Source organism: Plodia interpunctella, chromosome 16 (assembly GCF_027563975.2).
Source record: "Plodia interpunctella isolate USDA-ARS_2022_Savannah chromosome 16, ilPloInte3.2, whole genome shotgun sequence".
NCBI classification, from domain to species: Eukaryota; Metazoa; Arthropoda; class Insecta; order Lepidoptera; family Pyralidae; genus Plodia; species Plodia interpunctella.
Genome location: NC_071309.1, coordinates 6,944,510 through 6,971,474, shown reverse-complemented (window position 1 = coordinate 6,971,474; position 26,965 = coordinate 6,944,510). Strand labels below are relative to the sequence as shown.

Sequence of the window (26,965 nt, the reverse complement as noted above, 5' to 3'; positions counted from 1 at the left end):
CGGTATGTTTTTACCCGGGCGAAGCCGGGATGGGCCGCTAGCATACGTATAATCGGATCGCACCAGTGTTGCGGCTGCTTGAACGACGACGGTATCACCTAATGGACTATAAAATATGGAAGATGAACTCCCTATGAAAGTCCAATAAATATAACTATAAACATCTCGTCATATCTTCCAATTCGCTCATACAAATAGCTCTGCCTCATGTGGTTACACACACCACTTTGTCTCAACAGGCCGTATTTGGATGAGTCATATCCGCCCGAGTTCACAGGATAAAAAAAACTACTAGGTTTCTCAACTAAACATAATATTTATTTTTCATAATATTTGAACTCTTGCCTTCTAAGTATCTACATAGATATATGCGTTGATATTTACATGCTCGACGTGATAAAATTACTGTAGATCAAATACAGTATAACATCCAACTAAATCGTAACATCAATGCTGATTTAAGTACAATTTGTAAAGTATCTTCAACAAGCTTTTTAAATCGTAAAAATATACTTCATTTGAATTTTATCCCGAGAAAAATAATTACAAGAATACCTTGATAAATCTAATCTATGGTCCTAGGTTGTATGTACTTTATATTCAACAACGATTTACTTACACATTCACAAAATAAAGTGCATGTATAATTGTGTGCATTTATTTAATAAGAAGAGTGACCGAATATGGCTGGTCATTTTATCGATTTTATACATTATGGAATTACAATTCAAAATTGCCCAATTTTCTTAAGTATACAGTTGGTTAAGTACTACTAGTAGGTATACATTTAAGTATTTTTTTACAAATCGTAAGTACAAGTGCGGGTACACCTTAGAGAAGGCTAAATAAGTAGGTTACAGTGATATGCATTTGGCCATCCAAGCGAACTACTATTTTTGTTTCATCAAACTGAATGGAATGTACAGAGCCAGGTGGAAAAGTTGATACATAATTACGTTCAAAATTTACATAACAAACCTATATTTATTTTAATTATATAAATGTTATCAAATTCAGCTGCCTTTAAAGTAGTAAGTGAGAAGATATGAATTTCAGCCTAACCCGAAATTAAAAAGCTAGTCTCAACAAAATGATAATAATACAAAATAAACCAATAACAAAAATATTTAAAGTAATAAAACTAACCAAGACAACACGTAAGTACACGAATTTCACTAAATTGAAATTACTTAGCAATAAAATTATATTAATATTTGTTCGATTCTAATTTCACCCTACTTGATTTCTATGTATTTAAAAAAGTAAAAAAGAAACAGATCCACATTCGGCAAGTGGTAAACATACTACAAAATTTACAATTATATACAAAAAAGAAAATATATCCAAAACCCCTATACATAGTAAAGTTTACGTTATCAATAAAATACTGCATTGTATTTACTTGTACAGTGTACACATCACACGGACAGTGCGTTCGTTCAATTTTATTTAATACTGCATGGACGAATAGTATATTTTACTTATTAGCTTTTATTTTTAATAATGATTATTTCATACACACACGATACACCATAGTAGAGTGCAACGCAGAAGCTCAGTGCGAGGACTTAAGTACGATTTAATTTTAAATATTTATTCAGCTACAAGTAATACATCTGCAGTGCACGAGATAACATCTGACAATATTTGACACTAAATCGCAACGCGATTCTTATCGCTAGCTGTGAGGACTAACAAACAGCGAAGTCATTTTTTTTTGCGACTAAGCATCACAGTCCAATAATATAATATTATTAAGTACATATGTCAATAAATAGTTCATTGTGTCACATTGGTTTCAGTAAAATATACATCTATAAAGTACGAAAGGCTTTCATTTGTAACAATAACAATCGTCAACAATCTCTCCAAAATTCATATTAATATACATCCACTCGTTGCCACTAATGCTACTACTACTAGGATATTACGTCTCCGCTATCGAGTTTGATTCACACTCATCCAAGCACAATTTGTTGCACATTTGGCATGAAATTGATTAAGAAAAAACACAAAATGTTTATGATTCATAATATACTTAATTTATTTACTAATTTCATCATGATCAATGAGTTTTAATCTGTAATTTATAGTAACGGCAAGTATGGCAGTTGTCAATTTGAGCGATTTCTGTCTAAAAATCGATCATAGAGATTAGACGATTCGGAGCGTTCTAGAATGTAGTATGTCTCGAACTCAACGTTGTCGAAATACGAGATACATACACTCTCTGCGATATCATAGAGACAGGGATGAACCCAAGTCCGATTTTGTTTATTTTATTCTATATTTATTCAACACGTTTCACGCATTGTTTTTATCAGATTCACTTCTCGTTGCGAACTTGTATTTTCATAGCATTGCGATTATTTTTGAACTCGGGTCTCAGTCCTCAATTAAAAATTTAGGACAATATATAAATGGAGTCTATAGATTAAATTATCAGTGGATCACTAAATCTTCAGTGAAATTCTAAGACGTGAGTGTAGCTATAGATTTTGTTGCATATCTTTGTGTCTCGTGGCCCACGGGCACTACAAATATTGACAATGGCTAATTTCAATCGGGACGCCACACCGTGGAACCTTGCGAAATCTATGGGCGATTATATCGACCACATACATTTGCTAAAGATGAATCGGTCTACGACTCGACACGAAAATATCAAATATTTGGATATATTACTACACAGGGTAATTTTTTAACACTGCAAAAATGTTGTGAACAAATACAGATAATGAAACTGAGTTGCTTACCAAAGAAATCGACGTCAAATAATGTAATTTTTTTTGTCCACATAAACTGATTGATCAGCTGATCGGACTTGTGTGGAAATGCGAAATTTTACGTGTTTCTTTCAATGTTAATTTCTTTCGGAAGTTGTTCACAATGTACTTAGCATTTTGTGAAAATTTGTCAATTGAATAAAAAAATGACCCAATTTAGTCTATACAGGACACGTCCATACATTTGATATTTCAGCGCCGCGCTTTATCTCAATAGACAAACGCCTGACATACACGGCGGAGCGCGACATAGCCCGGAGTCTAGTCCGTGGCGGCGAGCGGGTCGGCGAGGAAGGGGTTGGTGCTGCGCTCGAGGCCGGCCAGCGTGCTGGCGCGCCCCGTGCTGGCCAGGCTCGGCGCGCGCGCAACCTTGTCAAATACATGATCATAAATAAACTTTACTCTAAGTTTGCGCAAAACGTGCTACATGTTTGAACTCGGGTCATTAATATATGACGACCTCGGCGGCGCAGTGGTAAAGTGCTTGCCTCTGAACCGAGAGGTTCCGGGTGCGATCCCCGGTCGGGTCGTGATGGAAAATGATCTTTTTCTGATTGGCCCGAGTCTTGATTATTTATCTATGTATGTATTTAAAATATAGTATCGTTGAATTCCCATAACACAAGTCTTGAACTTACTTACTCACTCAATCTGTGTGATTTGTCCAATATATTTATTTATTTCAGATTTCATCAAATGCGGCCCAGTCAAAAGCTACATCAAGTTAAACGGAAGCTTGTAAGGTGTGTGCGTGTACCTTGCCGAGCCATGCGTCGGGATGCGGCAGCGCGGCGGCGGCGGGCAGCGGCGCCAGCGGCACCGGCTCCTCCGCCAGCGCGCGCAGCCCCAGCGACAGCTGCTGGCACATCGCCGACACCGGGTCCTCCGCGTCCGCAGCCGTGCTGCCCGGCTGGGGAATATATTTATTTTAGTTATCCGCCACACGCTTCGTCAATGTTGAATACTAGCTTTTGTCCGCGGCTTCGCCCGCGTGAATTTATCTGCGAATGCGGGACAGACGTGATTTTCATAAAAAAATTTCATCCCCCGTTATAATACAATAAATAAACCCATAAGTTTGTAACGATCAATCCATGTATGTATCATACATTTTATAATTTCAACACATTTGAAATCGGCAAGTGTGATGGAAACCGTAAAGAGATATGTTTTGAAAAGTACCATAAAATTGTGGAATACATATTTTCGAAACATTTTAACAAAATCCGTCCGTTTATACGAGTCAAAAATTTGTTTTTCTTATCATTAACATCTACTAGTTTCGGAATAAGTGTTTGTGACAGGAATACAGAAATATGGCAGCCATATTTACCTCAAGGGGCGCGGGGATGGGCTGTGGCGCGGGGAGGGGCTGCGGGGGCAGGCGCGGGGGGGAGCCCAGCCCCGCGCGCGCCCGCTCCAGGTTGGACGGCAGCTCACTGATGCGCAGCGACATCTGACGCTTGAACGGGGAACTGACCACAAAATGTATCGTGTTAAAATCTATCGTTCCGTAAGTTTTATGCGATATTCTTTCTACAAATACTTTTTATTTCTTTATTTTCAGGAATTATGGAGTTCTTCAAAAAGGCCGTTTGAGTGACACCCTTCGTGTTTCAGGCGTCCATAGGCTGCAGTGACGACTTCCCATCAAGTCATATATAACAAGCTATATATACAAGCTATATATACAAGCTATATGACTGTTTGCTTAAATTTAGTTATTACGTTCTAGTTAGAAATTAGAATTTATATTGGGAGCCCAAAATTAAATAATGTTTAGTAAAAAAATCTTTTAAAAGTGGTTGCAATATTTGGTCCTAATTTAAAATGGCAAGTTCTCACTATATTCACACTAAGTTTCTGTTGAATAATCTTACTCACTTAAAATATATGCCGATTTCATTTTGTATAACGTTTTGATCATGTTAATATAGGTAGCCTTTATGCAGCAATTAAAATGCCAAAAACTCGTTTACCTATTATTGAGATGCGCGAATCCTCTAAAAGAGCCCTGGCGCTCGAGCAGATGAGGCGCGGCGTGCGGGCGCTCCACCGCGAATGGATTGTGTGAGCCGCCGCGGGGCGGCGCTGACTGCGGCGCGTGCAGCGGCGCGGGCGGCGGCGCGGCGGCCGGCGGCGTTATGGGCGCGGGCGACGGTAACACGCCCGCGTCCGCTTCCGACACGCGGCGGCTTATTATTCCTACAGCAATAGAAATTATTGTTTCAGTTATTATAGTAAGGAGCTTTAAATAAATTTTAAACTATATCGAATTATCTTCCACATTTTAACTATTCCGATAACGATATTTCTAGATTATAGAGACTTTATATCCCGGAAAACAGTACTGTTCCAGTGGGAAATTAACAGGGGTAGTGATTAAGTAATTTGTATAACAGAAACTTGCTTTTCGGAAAACAACTCGTCCCCATCCGAATCTCTCCTTAAAATACATTTTGAGAGATTCCTACCGACTTTTGACAATATAACTTCGTATACCTGCTTCATCATATTGTTTCTATTCTACACGCGTTCCCGTAATAATATTTCAATGTTAACGTTGGTGTATGCCAATTTCAAATTACTGTAAATTGTTTCAATTGTCCAACATACAAATGACTTTGACATTGAGCTTAAATCCATCGTTTAAACAATCGACGACCTACGCAATCGACTGGTTGGCACCGTGCCATCTCACGTATATCGTGTAATGTCGATAAAAAGTAGACTCAGACGTGATCGGAAGCATATAAGTACGAGGAAATGTAATTGCCCGGTGTTTTTAAAATAATACTGCAACTTTGTTGATTGGAAAAAATTTAATAAAAAAACTATTTTCAACAATCTCTGATTGGAAGATGTCTAAATAACAGTCTTGAAATGTTTGACTTTTCTACCCCTCTTTCCCACATGCGTGCAAAATGCTCTAGTTCCCGAGTTGTAGACTTTTATCGCTTACGATGTAAATTGCATTCGACATTCAGTCTACCGTACATACAATACAAAATACAATTAAATAAATCCTCAAACACACAGAACAAACAAACATTCCGTTGTTCCGCGTTCAAATGACGCCAGTGCGAAGGAGAATCAAGGCGTTCGCCGTACTGACCAGACTTGCGGAAGGAGCCCTGCCGCGTGAAGGCGTGGCAGGCCGCGTCGATGCTCATGGAGACGGCGCACTCCTTGTCGCGGCGCTGCTTGCGCTCCAGACACGCGGCGAACGCACAGCCCACCGCGTGCGACAGCCGCTCGCCGCTGTCGCGCGCCGCCAGGAACCCGTGGCACATCCAGCGCCGCGTCGTGCCGTCGCGGCAGATGTAACTGACGACAATTCAAATCATTTCAAATCCCTGCCACGCACGTCAAGCCCATCGAGCTACGCAACTCGGCTCCGTCTACCCCGTAAGACAAAAAGATGTAATACTGTATGGATCCCTGCCAATTCCCTTCATTCTCTGTTTATTGTTTATTATTATTATCATGCAACTGTCATTATGGTCACACGTCGAACCTATGGCTCTTTTGTACACACCTCATACTTTACTGGATGAGTAGGTACCGGGATTTCTGAATCTAAGGACTGCATAACTTGCTCTTCAGAAATCACGATATGAGTAATCGTAAAACTACTTATATCGGTAGATTAAAATCAATTTTTCAGACCCTATAATGTGTAAATTGAGATTTTTTTCACTCACATTATTATGCCGCGGTGACAGATAGGTATCTCACGAAACTTGAATCGTGTATCGTAGAGCATACTACTCCCACATATTACTCTTCTCTTTGTTTACATTCTATTCTAAATACGAATAAAATGTAAACAAGGAATTTCCCATAGCATCACTTCTTTATTTATATCATTACTTTTATTAATTGCATTTTTTGATAAACCAATTTATTTACGTAAACGTGCCCAAAAACGGCCATAGTTACCTATGTACCGATCTCGAACCGAAAAAATTGAATTATATTCTCCCGTAACGTAACACCAGTATTATGTTCGGAAATTATTCACACTAGTGTCAAGATCACGAAAATCAAGATATTTACACTCCCGGCCCTAAGTAACAGGCGAGGAGATTACGACTAACAATATGTAAAACATGATAATATCTGCAATGATAAAGATTACATATTTTATTGATATATGTACCTGAAGCCGCGCTCATGGTTGCGGTCGGGCGCGCAGAAGGATACCTTCTCGATGGTCTGGTCCACGATGAGCCCCTTGGTCTCCTCCTCCACCACGCGCAGACCGTCGCCGCTAACATGCAGCACCGCGCGCACCGGCCTCCGCCGAGAATTCTGCAATCATTTCCAAATCATTAGAAAATACACGCATGTGATCCCGCCCTAGAATTAGACCTCTCCATAAACTAGCAAAGGACACATAGCCTGCCTGACGCCTGCCACAGCTGAAATGCAACAATAACATTCCCAAAGAAGGTAGATGTCAGGCAGATGGCCCGTTGTGAAATCATAACCAAATCTTCATTTAAAGGTAAATTTTACGCAATCCGTGGGCTATAGAGGTATATCTGAGAATTACCACTTTTATGCCTCTTTTCTCTAAGACAGTCTAGAGGTGTGGTGGTTCCCGAGTTTGGAAACTTGTATCAGATGAGTCGTAGTCCCGCTAACTTTAGAAACTACTGAGTTGAGACACTCTTAGTTGAATCCATACTTTTATCAAGTGGCGGGATCTGTTGTGGTCGCACGAACCACCTTTTTTGTACTTCCAATCTATTTTTACTAATAGGTGCGCCAAACAGACATAGAGCAAAAAAGTTTTCTATTTCAAAACATATTTTCACCTTCTATTCTAAGCAATAAATATAAATTTACAAGGCATTGTATCATGATCACGATTCACGCTTTGGTCATAATAAGGATTTAAATATGAGTTAAAATGTAGGTTAAATATTTAAAAAAACAAGTAGGTAGGTTAGCGACAAATAATTCTTATTTATACATTTTCCGATACGAAACGTCTGTCGGTCTGTCCAGTTGGTTATTATTTATACATGTTTTTAACAACCTATTACACTCTCACTGTTGGTCAAAGGTCTCTCTTTCCAAGATTCATAGACGACTTTCAACAAAAAATACCAATAAATAATGAGCAGTGTTAGGTGTACCATGTTTATGAATAAATACCTAATGTATAAACCTTTCTCAGTGGGTAATTTACTCATCTGACGTAAGGAGTAAGGAAAAACAGATTTTGTGCGGTTTTTGAACGTTTGACCTCTCCGTCACCGCAATCCGTGACGTCAAACACTTCGGTCGATACAGATTTAACATCTGCTACGGCAGCGCGTCGTCGCATTCCATACCTCCGAAATAAATCTAAACTAAATATTTTAATCGTTTCTGTGAGTTGTGTGAAAATGATACAATTTCACACAGTCATTATACGATAGTGTCACTTCTTCATTTAATTCGCGACTACGAAAATCGGTCCAAACTAAAAAAAAATACAAACATTTCTTTTTATTAATGACTATGAGAAGACAAAACAAACATGAATCAACATTTGAAAGAAGTAATGCCAAAGTAACGCACCCTCAAGACCTTAAGTGCCTCCTCGCAAACTTGCATGCCCCTGGACTCGAACACTTCGACGCAGCCCAGGTACTTGACGGGGAAGGTGCAGGTGCCGGCGCGGACGGCGGCTTCGTCCGCGTGCCATTGGTGCGGGCGCGCGGACTCTGGCGGCGAGCCCTTGCGGCGGCGGAAGGACTCGCGGAAGGACCGGCGCAGGCGCTCCATGCCGGCCCGCGGCGGCGACAGCGCGGCGCCCGCGCGCGCCCGCCTCAACGAGCTGCGGACTGACGATTTCTGAAATATAACATATCTGCATTTAGTAAAGCTTCTAAGCAATTTATTTTCATGTGACAAATTCGTAATTAATTTACAGAATCATCGTGAATCTGTTATTAATGAGGGGAAAAAGTTTAGGAACTCGGGAAACATAAAAAAATGTAAATTTGAATTAGGGTTAATTCTGAATGTTCTAATGAACAAACTGATAAAAATACTCGGTGATGACCTCGTATCGTTTATTAAAAAATTATCGCCAGCCCCATATCGCCGAACAATCAAGGCCACAGGTACAATTAGATGCTACGACAAGAGAGCCTATAACATTTTACTAAATGTCGAGACGAGAGGTCGTGTCAAGCTAGTGGAGAAAACTATAGAGGAGGTCAAAATTCACACAGAGTTGAAGCGCTTTCGATATTTTAATAATGATACCGACGAACAAGGAATTATATGCCTATGCTATGGCTATAAACATTTTCTGTAAGAGAGGCAGCTATAAAATAAAACCGTTTAAAAAATAACAACATACGGATTTAATGTTCCGCGGTGAACAACAGCGTTACCTATTATGCATTACCAGAATAAACATCACTCATTAATAGATAACTGAGGGATTAACCACATTTCTAATAGTTTTCTTAAAAATTGTGATTCAAATTAAATCTATTCACAAATAACTAATTAGTAAATTTTAACATTATTATACAAAACAAGCAAATTGGCTATTTAACGAAGTTATCACTTTCTTTATTAATGTAATACTACCGAGAACTACCATTCTGTAACAGACCTAGCTGTAAATGCTGTAATTGGATAGAATGATAACCAAGTGATAAGATAACTCGTGGATAAATTTACTTATTTGTATTAGTTACAAAATACCTTACAAAAAATTGAATTTCTTCATTTATAAATGTGTGGAAGATTTTATCAGAACTTCATATTTTCGTTTGATAAATATGAGTCTGTTTTTATAGAGAACTGCTTACAGAAAGCTATTATCAATATGTCTCAGTATATACATACAATGATCTATGTACTGAACCATAATTTTAATATAATTCCAGTCTTACCAATTAATTTCTACTGACAAAAAGTAAAGGAAATAAAATATTTGACAGCTATAGTACAGAATCTTCACGTTATTATGAACATAAATGTGTTAAATATAGACTCTGTTGTTTTTTTTAACGACTGCTTTTCCCACAGCGCGTCAGCCTTTTTATCGCGCTTCAGTAGATGAAGCATGAATATACTTCAAACAATATTATAGTCCCATTCACCCAGGATGAAAATTTATTTATAGCAAAGTGCATCTAAGCTAACATAAGTCAGCCGACCTAATTGCCCGGTTATATGTAAATGCTAGAAAGTGAGTTTGTTTATTATTGTCTTACGTTTTATCTACTCGTCACTTTTCTAGACCGGTTCTCACACTTTTTTGAAGATGGAACAATTTTGCAAAGTTAAACATTTGACGGAGCCCTACATTAAAACTTGTTAAATGTGTACTGACATAACAGCTGACATTATTATTTTAATTAAGTAGATACTCATAAATTTGCAATTTAAGCACTTTAACATTAGCTAGATTCTATAAAGTTTTTAGAAAAAAAAATCGTTTTTAGAGTCTCGTAGCTAAACTGCTAATAACGGAACACTTATGAAGTTGGCCAAGAGGTTCTGAAACGTGAGAATATGTATAGAAAAAATATTGAATAATGTTTTTGAGATTTCAAGAACGTTATCTGAAATGTAGTCTATTTATTTTTATGGCCATTCCATTCTATACATATGTCATTAACTTAAATATGCTAAACTGTGTAAAATTAAAAAGAACGTAATTTTACGACTTAAGGGTTTATTACACGATCAATTAATTCCGTACTTGTTACATCTGTAGGTGTACGTCATTACCCGGCATCAAAAAACGAGTCATTGTTATTTAGTGACGAGCTTCCTGCATTATCTGCATGGAGATCAGCGGATCGGTGTAACGTGACGCGAGCGCGAATTAGTATGCCGCCGCCGCCGTCTCGATAAAGTACGATTCACATCGAATAGAAAGGAATTTGTGATCAAAATCTAATTAATAAAAATAGTACCATAATATTAAATACAAGGTTGGGCATAATCAACTCTAAGTGGTCTGTGTCAACTACATACATGTATAATTTGATTGATAATCAGCTACATTACTTTCGTCAATCAGATTACTTTCAATCATGATGATTAATAATGTGATTACTTTTGTAATCATGATTATTTTTGTGATTGTGCCTACTTTCACTAGCGTGGAGCATAGAAAATTTTATTCCGCACTTTAATAAGTACTGGTGTGAAGTGAAGGTGGTTCAGTCGTGATTGTGACCACGTTATTTCTAAACATCATTTGTAAGTTGGATAGATAGGACAGATCATCCGAGAACTATTTTAAAATAATAACATTGTAATGTTTTATTCTTTGATAAATACCTAACTATTTTATCAAAGAATAAAATATATATTATCTTCTGTGTTCCGTTATAATATAACTGATCGAAGATTTTACAATTTACGATTATACATATAGTGTAAATAGGGCTGATTTTTTGAATAAACGGACGTATTACACACTACACTGTAATATGTTTGCCAGTCGACGAAACGCCATTTGATGACACGGCGCAGGGCGATGTGAATCGCACATTATCTTTTAACATAATGCCTGGTTGCACACAGTAATTAAGTATTTATTACTAGGATTTTATAAAGAAACCATGTAATCAAATATAGGGGCAGTGTGTACCTTATGAATCTGTGGTGAATTCAATAGGTACTTCCATACTATGATCGATCTGGGTAGAATGATCTGGTTAATAGGCTATACCGGATGAAATTTTGTTTTGATACCGCTTTAAAGTATCACACAATTTTACAATCTTTACTAAGAATTACATCAATCAAATCAAAGTATTTTTCAACACAACAAAAAAACAATGCACATTTTTGGGCTATATACCTACCTACCTACCTATATTTGGACTTGCCAAAACGCCTCATACTGATAGTACCTATCCTTATGATGTCAACAGCAGGAAATAAACTTTCCCATAAAGTTTAAGCTCTGTGAACTCTAATAAGGAAAAACCTTGGGGTTAATATTTAAGTCTGTGGGTTAAACCCAGGAGTTATAAATTCGGTCTAAAAAGTAGGTAGGTCATATTAGTTTAAGTGAATTCAATTCTAATTCTTACCCTTATATATCTATAATAAATTAGATATAGTATAAAATACGTAAGTATTATATTATTTAATGATTATTAGTGGTGTAAAAATAATTCAAATGTTGAAGTACTTATTTAAAATGACATCGCCCGCAGAACGCGGGGATAAATATCATTCCCTTTTTATCACAGATGTACAAGTGGCTGCTTTATTTTAAAAGGGTGTAACTGCTTGTACAGCGCTAAATAAATACTTCGATTTATTGGCAATGCTAAAAACATCCATTGCTAAAAACTTCGAATTGTCAATAATCAAAACGTCAAATCGGAATTCTGTTTACTAATACATTGCAGTATGTACTCTGCAGCACATAGTAGTCCAACGTTCATAAGCCGAAAAAATTAAAGAGTTATGGTTTTAGACCTATTTCAGGACCTACTAAATGATATAATAACTATATGGTAACACTATGTCATTATATATAAGTACCTATAGACAAAAGTTTATAAGGATTGACTAGTGTCTGAGCTAAGTCGATCACAAACGGACGGACGAACAGTCATGAAGAATACAAACAAAGGTTGTATAGGAGCTAATTTACATGAGAAATAAAGTGGTGTCAATAATATCAAAAATAAATATTTTTTTAGAGCAAGGAACACCATAAATGCTGAAAACAACGGACAATCCCTAAAAATAATATTTTGTTTTGGTATTATAACACACCGGAAATTATAATTAATTAGAAACTCACTACAGACAGACACTAAAAATAATTTTATTACAAGGTTCAAGGTGGAAGTAGATGATATGATGCCTACCTCATACATGATCAAATATTAAAAGATTGACGTAAGCAAGCTGACCACTCTGCAATTACCTATTCACAGTATTCACCGATTCAAAGTACCTGCTTGGTATGCAATGTTGAATATTAAATCATGCATTATTGTAGTTAAATGAGTATCGCACCATTTTGAGGTCTGTGGCGGCATTCTGCGTGGCTTGGGCACGATCCAGAGGCTCGTGCGGCGACGAACCCTGATTCCCCATAGCTTAATCTAAATTGGCCACTTTTTGTTAAACACTTCACTGAATAAAAACTTAAATATTCACTGTATTATCCCACTGCATAACACTCGCTGTATCATCCACTACACTATGTAATTTGACAGTAACGTCTGTTTCACAATTTCATTCATGACATGAGTATCTAAGTACAACTTCACGAGTACGTATTGCCCAATATCTAGTGTATTTTTGTCCTATTCTGATATACGTACAGTATCCGTAATACAATAAGATAATAATTTCGACGATGTTGAAACTCAACAAATATAACAAATCTCAGAATAAATAATTTTGTTCCTCGTAATGATAAAACCTTGAAGAATTGCGTATAAAACACGAAAATAAAAAAATGCTTCTTTATCTGAGAAGAACAATGATGAAAATCATTAATTAGGAAGAGGTAAATCTATTGCATATTCTGACATAGTTAGGAACATAGCCTTGTGAAGATGCAGTTTCCGAAACATTATTTGTGTGAATTATTTGTTAACAATAATTTTTAAAAACAGGGGTCAACTTTTCCCACAAACGATGAATAAACTCGGAGAGGCGCAATGAACCCGGCACCCGGCCCGAGGGGGGAGAGAGGTTAGATAGGTAGCTGGGAACGAACGACGATGCCAGCTGTACGTTATTTTTTCCCACAGCATTGTTCTTTGGACCGTATCGTTTAACGATCACTAAAGTAATCCACTTTTCCGTAATTCACACCTACACTTGATATTTATATGAATTATAATCAAACACAAAACTACATTTTGACTAGATTTAAGTGAAGGAATGTTGTAGAAGTATGTGCACGGGATGCGCGCGCGCCGCGCCTGTAGCGAACAACTGTCGTACTGAGTGGGGCCTGCGGCATGCGACGTGAATCGCACAAACCCTGCCTGCATGGCGCGGAGTCCCCGTCTCGTCCCTGTCTCGCCCCGCGGCCGACCGGTCCTTTGCATTGTCAAGATTGACGACTGGTGAGATCATCACTAGAGCAACAGACCTTTAAACCGTAAATTCAAACTTGATTTTGAGCCTGAATTTTAAATTATTTTACGTTAGGCTGTGCTTCTTTCATCATTTCAAATCTGGTGGTTCTAATCGTATACTCAGATATTATTGCTCTAGTGGTCAATACCACTGCAATGACCAGTGAATGAAATATGTATACATATTATGTGTATGGTATTCTTATACCATAAACTGCAATTCCTTTCTGTCAGAAACCAATGCATCTGTACTGTACCACACAACCCAACATCTGGAGCCGCACGTGCGAGCAGGACGGACGCAGGTGCAAAGCGTAAGTACCCATTTAGCTTCCAAACACATGCCATATTTTGATTTAGCTGCCGACGATACACAAATGCCGCCGACTTACAATAAATTTTAATTGCAGAAGAGCAAGCAAGCAAGTTCTTAAAAACCACTAATTAATACAATATCTTAAAAAAATAGTACATTAAATTTAGTAGGAAAAGTCCCACTACCCCACAAAAAGTTAGTCAACCTATTTAAAATACTATTTTACTTAAAATTATTGAGTCAAATTCTGTCTGTATCAAACTACGAAAATAGCTAGGTTGCTTATAGTTATTACAATAAATAAATAAATAGGTACCTTACATTCCCATATAGGCAGATAACACGATATAAAGTCTTCCCACAGAGTAAAGTCTATATAGTTTATTTGGTTTTGCTATCAGGTTTAAGCAGCATAGGGTGCAGGCAGGTATACGCTGTTTATTATATTGTTGTGTTGTAGTACGTGCATCTACTTATTTATTTTTTCTGAGTATGTAGCAAAGACTAAATAAATAATCTGGGTCAACTGAACAAATCAGATGAAAATGAAAGTTTCAATTTCGCTTCAGTATACCTGTTAGGTTAAGAAATAACTATTTGCAAATATTTTTCATCAAGGATTTTTATCCGAACACTATGTAGGTACCTATGAGTCAGATCACATGAGTCACCAATAGCTCAACGACTTGGATTTAAATTACCAGGCAAGTTCTCGTTCCTAGGTACGAGTATAATGGAAATATGTTAAAGGAAAGTAGGTATGCCATATGAAACTTGTTGAGATGAAGGCACTCGTAAACAAAAACGTAGTAGAGGTACTCTCATGAAGATGAGCAACACCTTTCAACAAAAAAACGGACTCTTCTCGCGATTTCTTTTTTTTACATATAAGATATAATGTCAAATATCTCAAAACACCTTTTTCAAAGTTAGTCTTTTGGCTTCACACGTCAGAGCGTGCCGTGCATTCAACAATATAAAAGTACCTAGGTACCTACATAAAATAATTTGGCGTGCGTATTTTTCTATTCCACGATATTTCAGAATCTATTCATCCAATTTACGTGCTGTAAAAGACTAAATTTATCTTCATGAAATTATCTTGATTATGATATAACTTTTAATCATAAGGATTAATATGCTTGTGTAGTAATAATTGTCAAAATTCACCTTTTAATTTACATTATCTTTTTACATATAAAATGCCTTATAGTTACTTAATTATAAAAGAGAGATGTATAGTGTCGTGGACGTTTTTATGGATCTACTAAAACCTATATTTTTGTAGTACATTATATGCATGTATAATCAACAGTAGGGCAGCGCACGCACGTTAAGATTATCGGTAGCGCTTTTTTTCGGATTACTTTACAAGTGTTCATTGATATTGCTGAAAACTAATTTATTTCAAAAAAAATAATGCCTATATCAATCTCGGATAATGTAGCTTTAAAGAATTTTTTAAATCGGTTTGGTAGCTTCGGTGATTACCCGCCTCAAACATACAAACTCACCTTGCGAACACAATATTGTTGCCCCACGATCTTAAAAATTCCATTGACAGATCCTACATACCTTTTCAATTTCATCAAAATCGGACCAACACGGTTCGAAAGTTATCGCGTTACAAACAAACAAACAAACAAACAAACAAACAAACAAACAAACAAACAAACAAACAAACAAACAAACAAACAAACAAACAAACAAACAAACAAAAAATGTATTTTTGCTCCAAGTAGAATGTAGAATTACACACATACCTAGTGGTAGTGAGATAGTTTCAATCAGCACTAAATTAAACTGTGTCACTGAATCAGTCTAAAAATATTGGAAACGTATCAATTGGAATTGGTAAAAATAGAAATAAAATATAAAAATATACGAATACGACTTATGTGCATTACCCTACAGCTCACCCTTTTTCCGCCCATTCTCGTGCATGGTCTATACATGAAGCATTTTGGTGTACACCAACACCAATATTCGTCATGAAAAGGAAAAATTCAAAATATGCTAATGGCAGTTGGTGGTAAATAACCACTTACTGATTCGAAAGTCAGTCACCAAATAGTGGATCACGGTCAGCCTTTTCACAATGTTCTAAAATTCTAGGACGAATTAGGTATAGGGTATACTTACCCATCAAAAATAGTCCCGTGATTGAATTTTCATTCCAACAATATTAGCCTAAGTAATAATACAAAATGAAATTAATAAACTAATGAGTGACCCCTGATCCGCTCTATAAACGAATAAACCAGAACGGTTTCGTGGAAACGTGAATCGTCGCTTTACTACCTAAATGATCACTGACCAAAAATCTGTGAACAAAGAGAACCGTAACAGAGTACAGTGACACTAGCACAGCCTAGCTACCGTAAAATTGTGCCATTACTATTGTGAGCACTGCAACGACTTCCGCCCGTCCGTCGTCGTTGCCGACCTGCAGGCCCTAAAGCTGAAATCTGTGCGCGTGCCGCGTATCCTACCTATGTGCGTATGTTCAATTAAGACCGTGTCAAATAAAAAAAACAGTCTACTACTGATGGTACGGCCAATGAAGTACCACAATAGTAACATAATTAAGCTAGACATAGGGATCTCGACTTTAAATCGATCGAAACAGACTTACAAAATTGTTCCCAACGGCAAGTTGTAAAATCAGACGGCCTTGCTTGGTTCCAAGAAATCAATAAGAACAAAATGCAGTTATCATTAAAATTTATTTTTAACACATCACAAAATCAATACAGCTATCGGTGGAGCGAACGGTAAACGCCCAAGTCGCCTGTATGCGAATATGGTGCTGAGGCAGTGATCGTCAACCAAAGGATTTCGACTGTTCGACAATACAAATCCGCGTCTTCGCGGCAGCCATTATGTCCGTCTGTGCCATATTAATCTCCAGGAGTACCGCCTTGGCTGGCATGGCCACGATTTGCGCAAACCAGAAAATTATGTAGGAAACAAATTTTTGTATATGCCATTTTAACCTGGTCCTGGCAGAAGGAGCATACCCAAGAATGCTGGCTTGGTATGCGTGTCGATGGTCTGAGAACTAAGGATGTCGTGCCCACAATCAATTACTAAAATGAATGGTCTCCTATAAATGCGAAATAAAGGAGATGTGCTGATTTTTGGGAAGTTTCGATTTTGTTTTTGTGAAGCTCTTCAGAGTTACCTAATCAGTCTGACTTGCTCAATCAAAAGTTGCCAATCTCTGAACGTTAAAATAAATTAATTACCCTATTGTTCTTCATAACGGCAAAGCACTATCTCTGGCCAAGGTTGTCAATGTGATCACCGGCTTGCATGTTAAGCATATGTACGTACTGACCGTTGTACTGTGTAGTTACTGGTATTCACAGAATTGTGGTCACGTTCACACTACAGCGGATGTCACATGAGTATGTGACCAGTTTCGCAAACAGCCTTTGGAGACCTCTAAACCACCAGTTGAAGAACTCCTTTACAATTGAAAGGTGGCAAAGTGGCTCTGATAAAAACAAAATATCAACTAAAGTATAAAGTTCATCAATTTGTCTCTACATTAACTTTCGAGTTTGAAGAAGATACATTATATTCCATTCAACGATTGTATATTATTTGTATCCGTTGTCAAATCATCAATTTGCAACAAAACGGCGCAATACGGGGACGAAGCAATGACTGCGTGGACGATGTTCAGTTGGCGGAGATTGTACAATGGAAGGATCGGTGAGACGGGTGAGGAGGCGAGGGTCGAGCTGCCGGCTGACACCAGGCAGCTGGTGTACAACGTGTACGTGTACTTCAGCAGACGGCCTGGGCGCAGCGCGAAGGCGGCGCTCACCAAGACCGCCCGGGCCACTATGCTCCCCAGGGACATTGTGGCTGACATCATACGAGACAAGTATCGTGAGTGAATCAAGTACACACCACAAGAGCCGTATAGACTGTGGCAACAGCGAACCATGTACCGCGTATTCGATAATTTAATTATCTGTACGTCAGATTATTGTAGATTGCAGTCGAATTTGTTTTATGCCTACTCGTACCATGGTGCAGCTAGATTAAATAGCTACTTATTAGTATGTAGTGTTAAATCGCGTTAACGATGTTTTACTTCGTTGATTTTTTATTATTATCATTGATCTCATTTTTGTGTCGTCTAATTTATTGTTTAATTATACTTTTAATAAGATGTTATTATAAATATTGTGCTGAAAATTATAAATACCATACATACCCAAGGAAAAAGTTTTATTTGTTACTATTTTTTGCCAACGCCTTCGTATAAGTAAATAAGTACAACACAGTATGTGCGACAAAAATATTTTTTTAAGGTACCTATTACTTGTCTACATAGAGATAATAATGTACTTAACTTACTAGATATAGTTAAATGTTTGTTAACTACTGTTAACAGTCTCACCACTGAACTCAAGTTTAGAGCGATATGTCAGCAGCGACTGTAGCTGGTAAAAACCAGCTACAGTCGCTGCTGACATATGAACGCACAGTAGGAACGATACTAACTTGGGTTTATACAATATTACTAGCGGCCGGACCCGGTTTTGCTCGGGTAAAAACATAATAAATTATACACCTAAACCTTCATCACCTCAATCACGATTCCTTATTATCTATAGATGTAAACCGAATGAAAATCTGTGCAGTAGTTTTTGAGTTTACCGGAACAGACAAACAGACGCGTAGAGGTGTTTATGTTATAATTTGTAAGGATTTAAGTATAAGGATTATCGTAATATACGACAACCTAATATCGGTACAACATCTACCTATCTATAGACTTGTTCAATGGTTTGTGAAAGGTTCTACCTTAACTAAAAGTAAGTACCTACCTAAGTTTACCTACTTCTTTCAAGGTTATTGTTAGAAAAGTTGGGTGTTATTATTAAATTTGTATTAAGTAATTCTGTAATCGAAGATTTGTAGCTACCTACTAGCATTATCTATGCTCAAGATTTTAATCCGTGGTTTTTATTTAAACTTTTAAGTAGGTATAATTATTAAGTGCATATGAATTAGACAAGCGTTGATTATGAAAAGAGAGCGCAAGTTATACCTATTACCTAACTGCCTTTTTCCTGATAGGCACAAATAGTGTTCTGCATTGATAAAAATATAAGTTAAAGGAATTATTAAAATATTAGAAAAATATTTTGACCTAGATTCTTAGATTAAAACTGAACCATATAAACGGTGAAAAAATTCCGTATTCCGATTTAATAGCGATCCGGCTGATGTTATTAGCGCGATTGGGGAGCTGGTGATCAAAATTGGAAGATTTGAATAGGTATGAGGGCCACATGTGGGCCTAACACATACCACAACTAGGGCTGCCACCTTTCAGTAATAGTAGACCTCCGGGCTCCGCGTCGACATTTTAGAACTATGAATCATATTTTTAATAAAACAATATTTTTTAAGTATGAATTATTTATTATAGTAATGATAAGTTTTTTACATTGAAATATAGCACTAGGCTGACTTGGACTAGCTGTATAAGAAAAACTATCTTTTTTGTTCTGGAGGGAATGTTTTAGAATACTTGCCTGGGGTTTTTTGAAAACCTTTAAAAGTCACGCGTCTCGCGCCTATGATCGAGTTGACCGACCCGAAAACATTGATGCCCGTATATACACCATGCAAACCAGTACATTCCGGGTCAAACCCAGTGGGGTGGCAGCCCTAATTCCTGCATTCTCCTGATATCTACAAAGATTGAACCTATTTTTGTGCTGTATATGTTTATGGAGAAAATTCAGAAATTTATTGTAAAAAAAAATGATTATTTATAAAGACCTTATATTATCACCTTGTACGAGCCTTGCACCTATCCGGTTTTACATATTAACAAATCATTAATAAAAAATTACAAAGGCTGTATGTCTTTGCTGTGTTTTTGCTCTGTCCTATAGGAGAGAGTTAGGAACAATAAATCGGAAAATATCACGAATTGTTTACTCACCAAAATAACACTGTAAATTACACAATAACTGTTTGCATCCGAGTAGAAGGGACAGGGAAGAGACTTGGCATGATTTCAAATCAAATTAATACCGACGAACTTGTTAGAGCTATAAGCGAGATGATCGAGAAGATCCACAGACACAAGGTTCCGTCCGACTTTAAAAAAAATTAAAATTCACTTCCAGTTTATATCAACAATGCACTTTCACGTTTATGCGATAACTTGAGTCGCGATCTAAATCAATCGGAAAATCTTGGGCGGCATGCATGCCAAGTTGCTGGGAAGAAGAATCGCGCACCAAACGCCGCTAATTACCGCACTGCACTGACTATTTCAGGCGAACGTGAAATACCAACACACTCTGATTCACACCACTTGAAAGTTTCGACACTCCGAGATCATTCAAGGCCAGGAACAATGCTCGTAGATTTAGAATCGATACTTACTAATACTATAGGCCATGGTATAGCTGAATAGGTATATTTATATTTTCCGCCCTTTGCACCAATTTGGTAATAATAAAATTGAATACATAGATTAACATAGCAATAAGTTAGTAAAGTTGCTATCGGGAGAAAGTAAATATTTAAAAAAATAAACTACTTTATGTTACATTTTTAATAAGTTTTAGGTACCTACGTATTTTCAATCAACACAGGTACAGGCGTGCTATTGTATTATTCATGTAAATATGTAGGCATCTTCTAAAACCTATAAAACTACCATGGAGTTGGAATCATGGAGTCATCACTCATACCTACTCTGCAAGTGGGAAGGTGCACGTAGTGGGAAGAAAGAGTGGGCGCCGTTTTCTTCACTATGATGTCTGCCTATCTATTGTGTAATCTTAGACGCTCTCACACTGAACAAACAAGCAATCACACTGAACAATTCGCATCACAGTCGTTTGTGAAAAACAACACGACAGAAAAAAGACAGGTAAAAACTTTCTAAGGAGGAAGTAACTGTACAACATTGAGACAGTACAAGAAAAACGAACTCCTTTAAAAGTTTAATTCCGTATTAAACATCGCATCAAGTATGGAATCATAACCAGAAAGATAGAACCTATTATTTATGTATGGACATGGATAATATTTTTATCGAGTTTCAAGTCTTTGGTATCCATACAGTGTATGTTTATCCTCTGGTTGACACATACACTGAGCCCAACAGTTGAAAGTACAGTTTTGCAGACTTTTAAAGATTTGGAAATACTATCTTAGCTATGTAAAGGGGTGATATGGGCGAAACATGAACCATGGAAAAAGCCAGTAAACTACCTACCTAAAACCCTGTCTCAATAAAATTGTAATCAGAAACTTGGATCCTAATTATATTGCGTTAGTAGGTATCTAGTAGATTTGTGTCAATGGGTTAATTGCAGTAGGCGGCAGCACGATCGCAAGGCGCCATTCAACCTAATCAGGTAGCTGTTGACTGTGGATTTCATATTTTTTATAAGTCTGGTAAAATCCTGAAATTACCATTAAAATTCGGCCATAAAATGGTCATAGTAGAGTGATTAAAATGCCTACCAGCAGTAGAGCACCATACAATGCGCCTTTAATAGTTTTTAAAGAAAATTAAAAATATCCAACATTAATAATTTACGAAAAAGTTAGTACTGCTTGCTTTTAGTGTATAGACCTATTCCACATTATTATTATATATATTGTCACAACCACAGTCAGCTGCGGTTGTGGGCATCACATAGTTTTTAGGTGGAGAGAGATTGAAAAAGGGATGGATTGATTGCATGAAAGACAAAAGTGTTAGGAGTATAACTAGACAGGAAACAGAGACATAAGGAAAGATAAAAAAATCAATATTGCAATGTGGGAAATGTTTTCGCAAAAAATAATAATTTTATGACTGACTTTCCAGGTAGCCCCTCAATTTCACTGACTTTCACTGACCATCTTAAAATTACCTGACTTTCTAGAATGTGGACAGCCTGAGCAATTAAGTGATAACTTTTTTTATACACTGTTGTGTCAATTGTCAATTTAATTATTAAGTAATGTATAAGATAATCATTGGTCATTATGAAATAATTAGCATATGTGTATACTTATAAATTAATGGCAATGGAGAACCCTTTGAATGAGAATGAAGGAACTTCTAAAAAGTGCATGAATTTGTGTGTGAACAAAAATTAAAACTTTTATTGAACACCATGACTTGTGATGTATCAAAAAATTCTTAACATAAATAATTATGCTTTAATTACTACTGACATATGAGATACAATTTAATCCTATTCCACTTAAGTGAGGATTATTAATTTGGTAATTTGCACATAGACAAACCACTAAAAGGGAAACTTTAATTTTTGCTTCATAAAACTTATGAACACTATGAAAGGAATTTTGGAAACCCATTTTGGTGTTTGTATAAAAACTACACACGATAATTTTAGCTGAGATGCTCCATGCAGGCAACTTCTAGTCTAGTTAAATAAAATGTTTCTTCCTATAGGATTCTTATAAGATTTTACATTGCTATTATTTTGAATTACTTACCTCAATGTATTGAAACATGTGTATTCTCACCTGTCATATAAGTTTTGCGCGAGTAGATTAATTACAGGAACATTATATAAGAACAAATACGAGATTATATTTCTTCAAGAGTTGAACACTGGGCTTTATACACTTAAATGAAAATGAGCACTGTTTTGTCCATAACAAACAATAACTTCTTCATTCTGTCACAATTCAATTCAACCATTCAAATGATGAGTAAGTATCTAAGTTTTCTAAATTTTCAACCACTTGTGAAGCTAGATCACTGCAATATTTTTTATTAAAGGCATTCCACCATTCACTTTACCAATAGCTGCGGACTAGCCACAATGCTAATTCAGGCAGGAGAGTGGTAAATTCGAAAAATTTGAGGACATCTTTTGAATTGAAATCAGTAAGTAAAAAGATAGATAACACAAGAAATCTAGAGTTCCTGAAATTATACTAAAACTGAAAAAATATTAGCAGTGAGCTGAACAAGGGGGTCTCTTTTCTTTTTCTTGCATGTGTCAGTCTGACAACAAATGTCAAATGACTCAATGACAGCGAATTGACAATCTTATTCAATACCGCGGCTTCGTCCGCGTAATTTTTCAGGCAGGGTGTCCTATGTACTTTTTCGTATTTCAAACTATATGCAAAATTTCAAGTAGATTGATTGAAGAGGTAACAAACAAACAAACTTTCTTTCACATTTGATGAAGGTGTTGGCTGCGCCCAAGAAACATTTTGGCTGGCAAATTGTACATTTTTCATCTGTTACAACATTCCGTAAACGCATCAAAGAGTTTACTTTATTGCGGCAAATTTAGGGCAATACATTGAATTATTTTTAGTTTCATATTTATACTTTATATATATGGAAGCTGGAATATACATATATATATATATATTCCATAGCTTCCATGTAATTTATCTTTATTCCTTTTTTTACATTTTTTCCTAAGTCAGTATATATTTAATCCTATTGTATGCTGTTGTTTGTTTCTGTTTCCGTACATATTAGCTTGTTTATTTTGCCACCATACCTACTTTTGTACTTGGTTCCAGCTGAAAATCAGCGCCTTAGCTTGATACCGTTACTCTTTTGTATGTTTGGATTTTATGTGTTTGCCGAATAAATGATTTCTTTCTTTCTTTCTTTTCTTATTTTCGTATAACAACATGAATTTGTCTAAAAGTTTATGAAAATAACATTATGAGTGAGTTTTAAGTGAACGTAAAAGAAACATATAAACGGATTAGCTAGATTATATAGTTATTAGGTTTCCGTACAAAAAAATAAAAATCCTTAATGGACATGTAATATTCTAATATCTGTGTCATAGAATCACTCGTGTGTCGGAGCAAATCAGGTGAAGATGGTGTAATCCTTTAACTCAAACGTGCAGAGTAAATAATTGTTGAACCAGAGGTTGATGCTAGTAGGTGCCTACTATATCCATGGTATTATGCTATTTTGTCAGCCAAACCAAAATGGTCCATAAGCACGTTCAAAGATTCTATGACAGTTGCTTATCAATGTCAAACTCAACCAACTTGTGTCAGTCGTTCGTTCGTCTGTCTGACTTGTGCAATGTCTTGTGTTGTGGCCGTGCGCCTGCCTGCAGCTGCGATAGCATAGCGTTATAAAAATCGGAATCGTATTATTTGCTCTCTTTTAGTTTTTTATAAATCAGAGTGTAACTCAATAATATGCCAGAAAGCAATTTAGTTCAATGTTATAATCGTGGTTGTGGTCAACAATTTGACCCCAATAACAATGAAAAAGGTTAAGAAATTTCTAGATTTCTCTAGATAACTGAAACCTAAATATTGTGTAGATTTCATTCAATTTAATGTATTTCTTGTATATATCTTGTGTTTATTGTTTTTCTTGGATATATAATTTTGAAAATAAGTAATAAGCAGATTATTGTAATAATATAAATGCATAACACCCTTAGAAATGCATAACACCCTTTATTTTGTACTATATAGAACTTAGGTAAATGCTTATTCATTCAATATTTTTATTTCCAGATGAATGTTGTCATCACCCTGGATCCCCGGTCTTCCATGATGCCTATAAGGGATGGTCTTGTTGCAATAAGAAAAGCGTGGATTTCACAGAGTTCTTAAACATCAAAGGCTGTACTTTATCGAAACACTCTAATGTGGTATGTCTTTAAAAGTTCTGTATTCATCCCTATGCTTCTGGGGGTGTCTCACCAATCAGTGCCTGTCCAAATCACTTAATATGAATCAAAATGCAAACCAGGTTTATCACAAATTAATCCAACAAAAAAAATATTTTGTGTAACTATATATAATTGGGTCCTGTAATTCGATTGACTGAATTTGGATTGACTTCCTATTTGTAGCGATTAAATTATGTTTTGGTTTTGTTTTTACAGAAACCTCCAGAGCCGGAAAAGAAAGTGTTGGATAAAGAACTACAAGAGAAAGAAGTGATTGAGGTTCGAGCACCTATTGTGCAACACTTGCCGAGACCGCCATTTGATACTCCACTTGTTCAACTGGAAGCAAGAATTGCAGATTCATTGAAAGAAATTGTCCAGAAAACAATACAAAAAGTGGCTTCTTCTGATGATGGGTAAAGTCAGTTTAACATATTTTTTCATATTAATAGTAATCTTACTCAAAGTTTTTGGTTTGTGGAGTACAGATTCATCAAAATTTTGATACCGATACACTTATAAAATGTTGAAATACAGTGAACCTAAAAACATTTAATCTTTTACTTACAGTACTGTAACCATTGGCACAACATGTAAAAATGGAGGCTGCAATGTTTCATATGAGGGCCCTCAAACAAATGAGGGAGTGTGTACTTATCACCCTGGGTGTCCAATATTCCACGAAGGTCTCAAGTTCTGGTCCTGTTGCCAGAAAAGGACCACTGATTTCAACACCTTCCTCAATCAGCCAGGATGTACTACTGGTTTTCACAAATGGACTAAAGAAGTATAGCAGTTTTTAATTACTTACCTAACTGAGCTTAATTTATTTTTTATTTTATTGAACATTTTTTGCTACTTTATGTTTCTGATTGCTTACAAATTACATCTTAATGTGATGTTAGTTATACTAACTTTTAAATTACAGTTAATAATAAAATGTTTTGTTTTCCAGACTTCAACAGCTGGTACAGTGAAATGTCGCTGGGACTGGCATCAGACACCAGAACATGTCATTGTCAGTGTTTACGCTAAGAAATATGACCCACTCTCCAGTTTCGTTAAGTTGAATCCTATTCGATTGAACACAAAGTTGGTTTTCAAAGAAGAAGGTGATGCAGTGTTTGAATTGGATCTGGAGTTGAGAGGTGTAAGTAGGTTTTTACTACAGCTGATAACTGTATTATTTCAATAGTTGCAGTACACAATTTCTCGCCATGCCATTGGTATGACAACTAAGAAGACAAATAGTAAAAAAGGAAAAGTAGGAAATGGACCCTAGGCTCCGACATGGAAAGCTGGAAAATGTTGAGATGAGGGAGTACACAATTTCTTGACAGTGTAGAATCTGTTTAAATGGATTTGTTATACATGTCCCAATTGCTTTATAACTTGTTTTTGAAAATAATAATGAAATTATAAAATTTTGGAATCAAGTAGGAATTGAACCCACAGCCAAGAGCACTGTCCCGGATAGACAGGTTTGATTCCAGAATTATATGTTATTTTCAAAATTTTATGTAGAATCTCGCGAGATATATTTTACAAAATATTACAAGGTTAATAAGTAGCTACATATTGTTTACAATTTTATGTGATTTATGGTGACATGTTACACATTGTTTTGTGTTTTTAGATTGTCAAAGTAGAAAGCAGCTGCGTGTCAATGACGCCATCAAAAGTGGAAATCAAACTGAAGAAAGCTGAACCTGGTGCTTGGAGCAAGCTTGATTTCCCTAAAACTGAACCAAAAAAGGAGACTACACCAAACACTCCACAAATATCTTCAAAGGATGATGATTGTGTGGACCTCTCCACTGTTGAAGCCATACAGTCTATTGGAAAAGTTAATGTAACAGATTAAACGGAAATTATAGGCAAAGACATTATGATATTTCTTGTTCTTTCAAAGATCTTGAAATTGTGAAAGAATCCCACGTGATGAACTATGCCTTGTCACCATTTCTATGTATGTATATAGCATCTTTTGCATGTTTTTTCAATTGTGATTATAAAAGCACATTATCTCTATGTAATTTTATTACATCAGGATATGGAAATAAAACGTGCTTCAGAATATTT

General features: G+C 36.3%; 2 protein-coding genes across 5 annotated transcripts; one reads left to right on the top strand and one right to left on the bottom strand.

Moving 5' to 3' along the window:
- Positions 1-296: 296 nt before the first annotated feature.
- On the bottom strand, positions 297-23,217 carry numb. 4 transcript variants are annotated; one of them, XM_064436459.1, is made up of 8 exons: positions 22,731-23,217; positions 8,361-8,636; positions 6,949-7,100; positions 5,902-6,113; positions 4,766-4,991; positions 4,120-4,261; positions 3,544-3,696; positions 297-3,155 (listed from the first exon to the last, which is right to left on the bottom strand). In XM_064436459.1, exons 2-8 carry the CDS (start codon positions 8,565-8,567, stop codon positions 3,048-3,050), a joined length of 1,200 nt encoding a protein of 399 aa, XP_064292529.1. In that variant the 5' UTR covers positions 8,568-8,636; positions 22,731-23,217; the 3' UTR covers positions 297-3,047. The 4 variants fall into 4 exon arrangements, with proteins under 4 accessions (XP_064292529.1, XP_053612572.1, XP_053612570.1 ...); XM_053756597.1 differs by lacking the exon at positions 22,731-23,217 and adding an exon at positions 20,173-20,502; XM_053756595.1 differs by lacking the exon at positions 22,731-23,217 and adding an exon at positions 12,801-13,764.
- A 1,038-nt stretch (positions 23,218-24,255) lies between these two features.
- Positions 24,256-26,962, top strand: mora (morgana). The gene is made up of 6 exons (XM_053756969.2): positions 24,256-24,474; positions 24,726-24,862; positions 25,100-25,299; positions 25,454-25,670; positions 25,839-26,033; positions 26,520-26,962. The coding sequence occupies exons 1-6, from the start codon at positions 24,399-24,401 to the stop codon at positions 26,745-26,747; spliced, it is 1,053 nt and encodes a 350-aa protein (XP_053612944.1). The 5' UTR covers positions 24,256-24,398; the 3' UTR covers positions 26,748-26,962.
- The last annotated feature ends 3 nt before the right edge of the window (positions 26,963-26,965 follow it).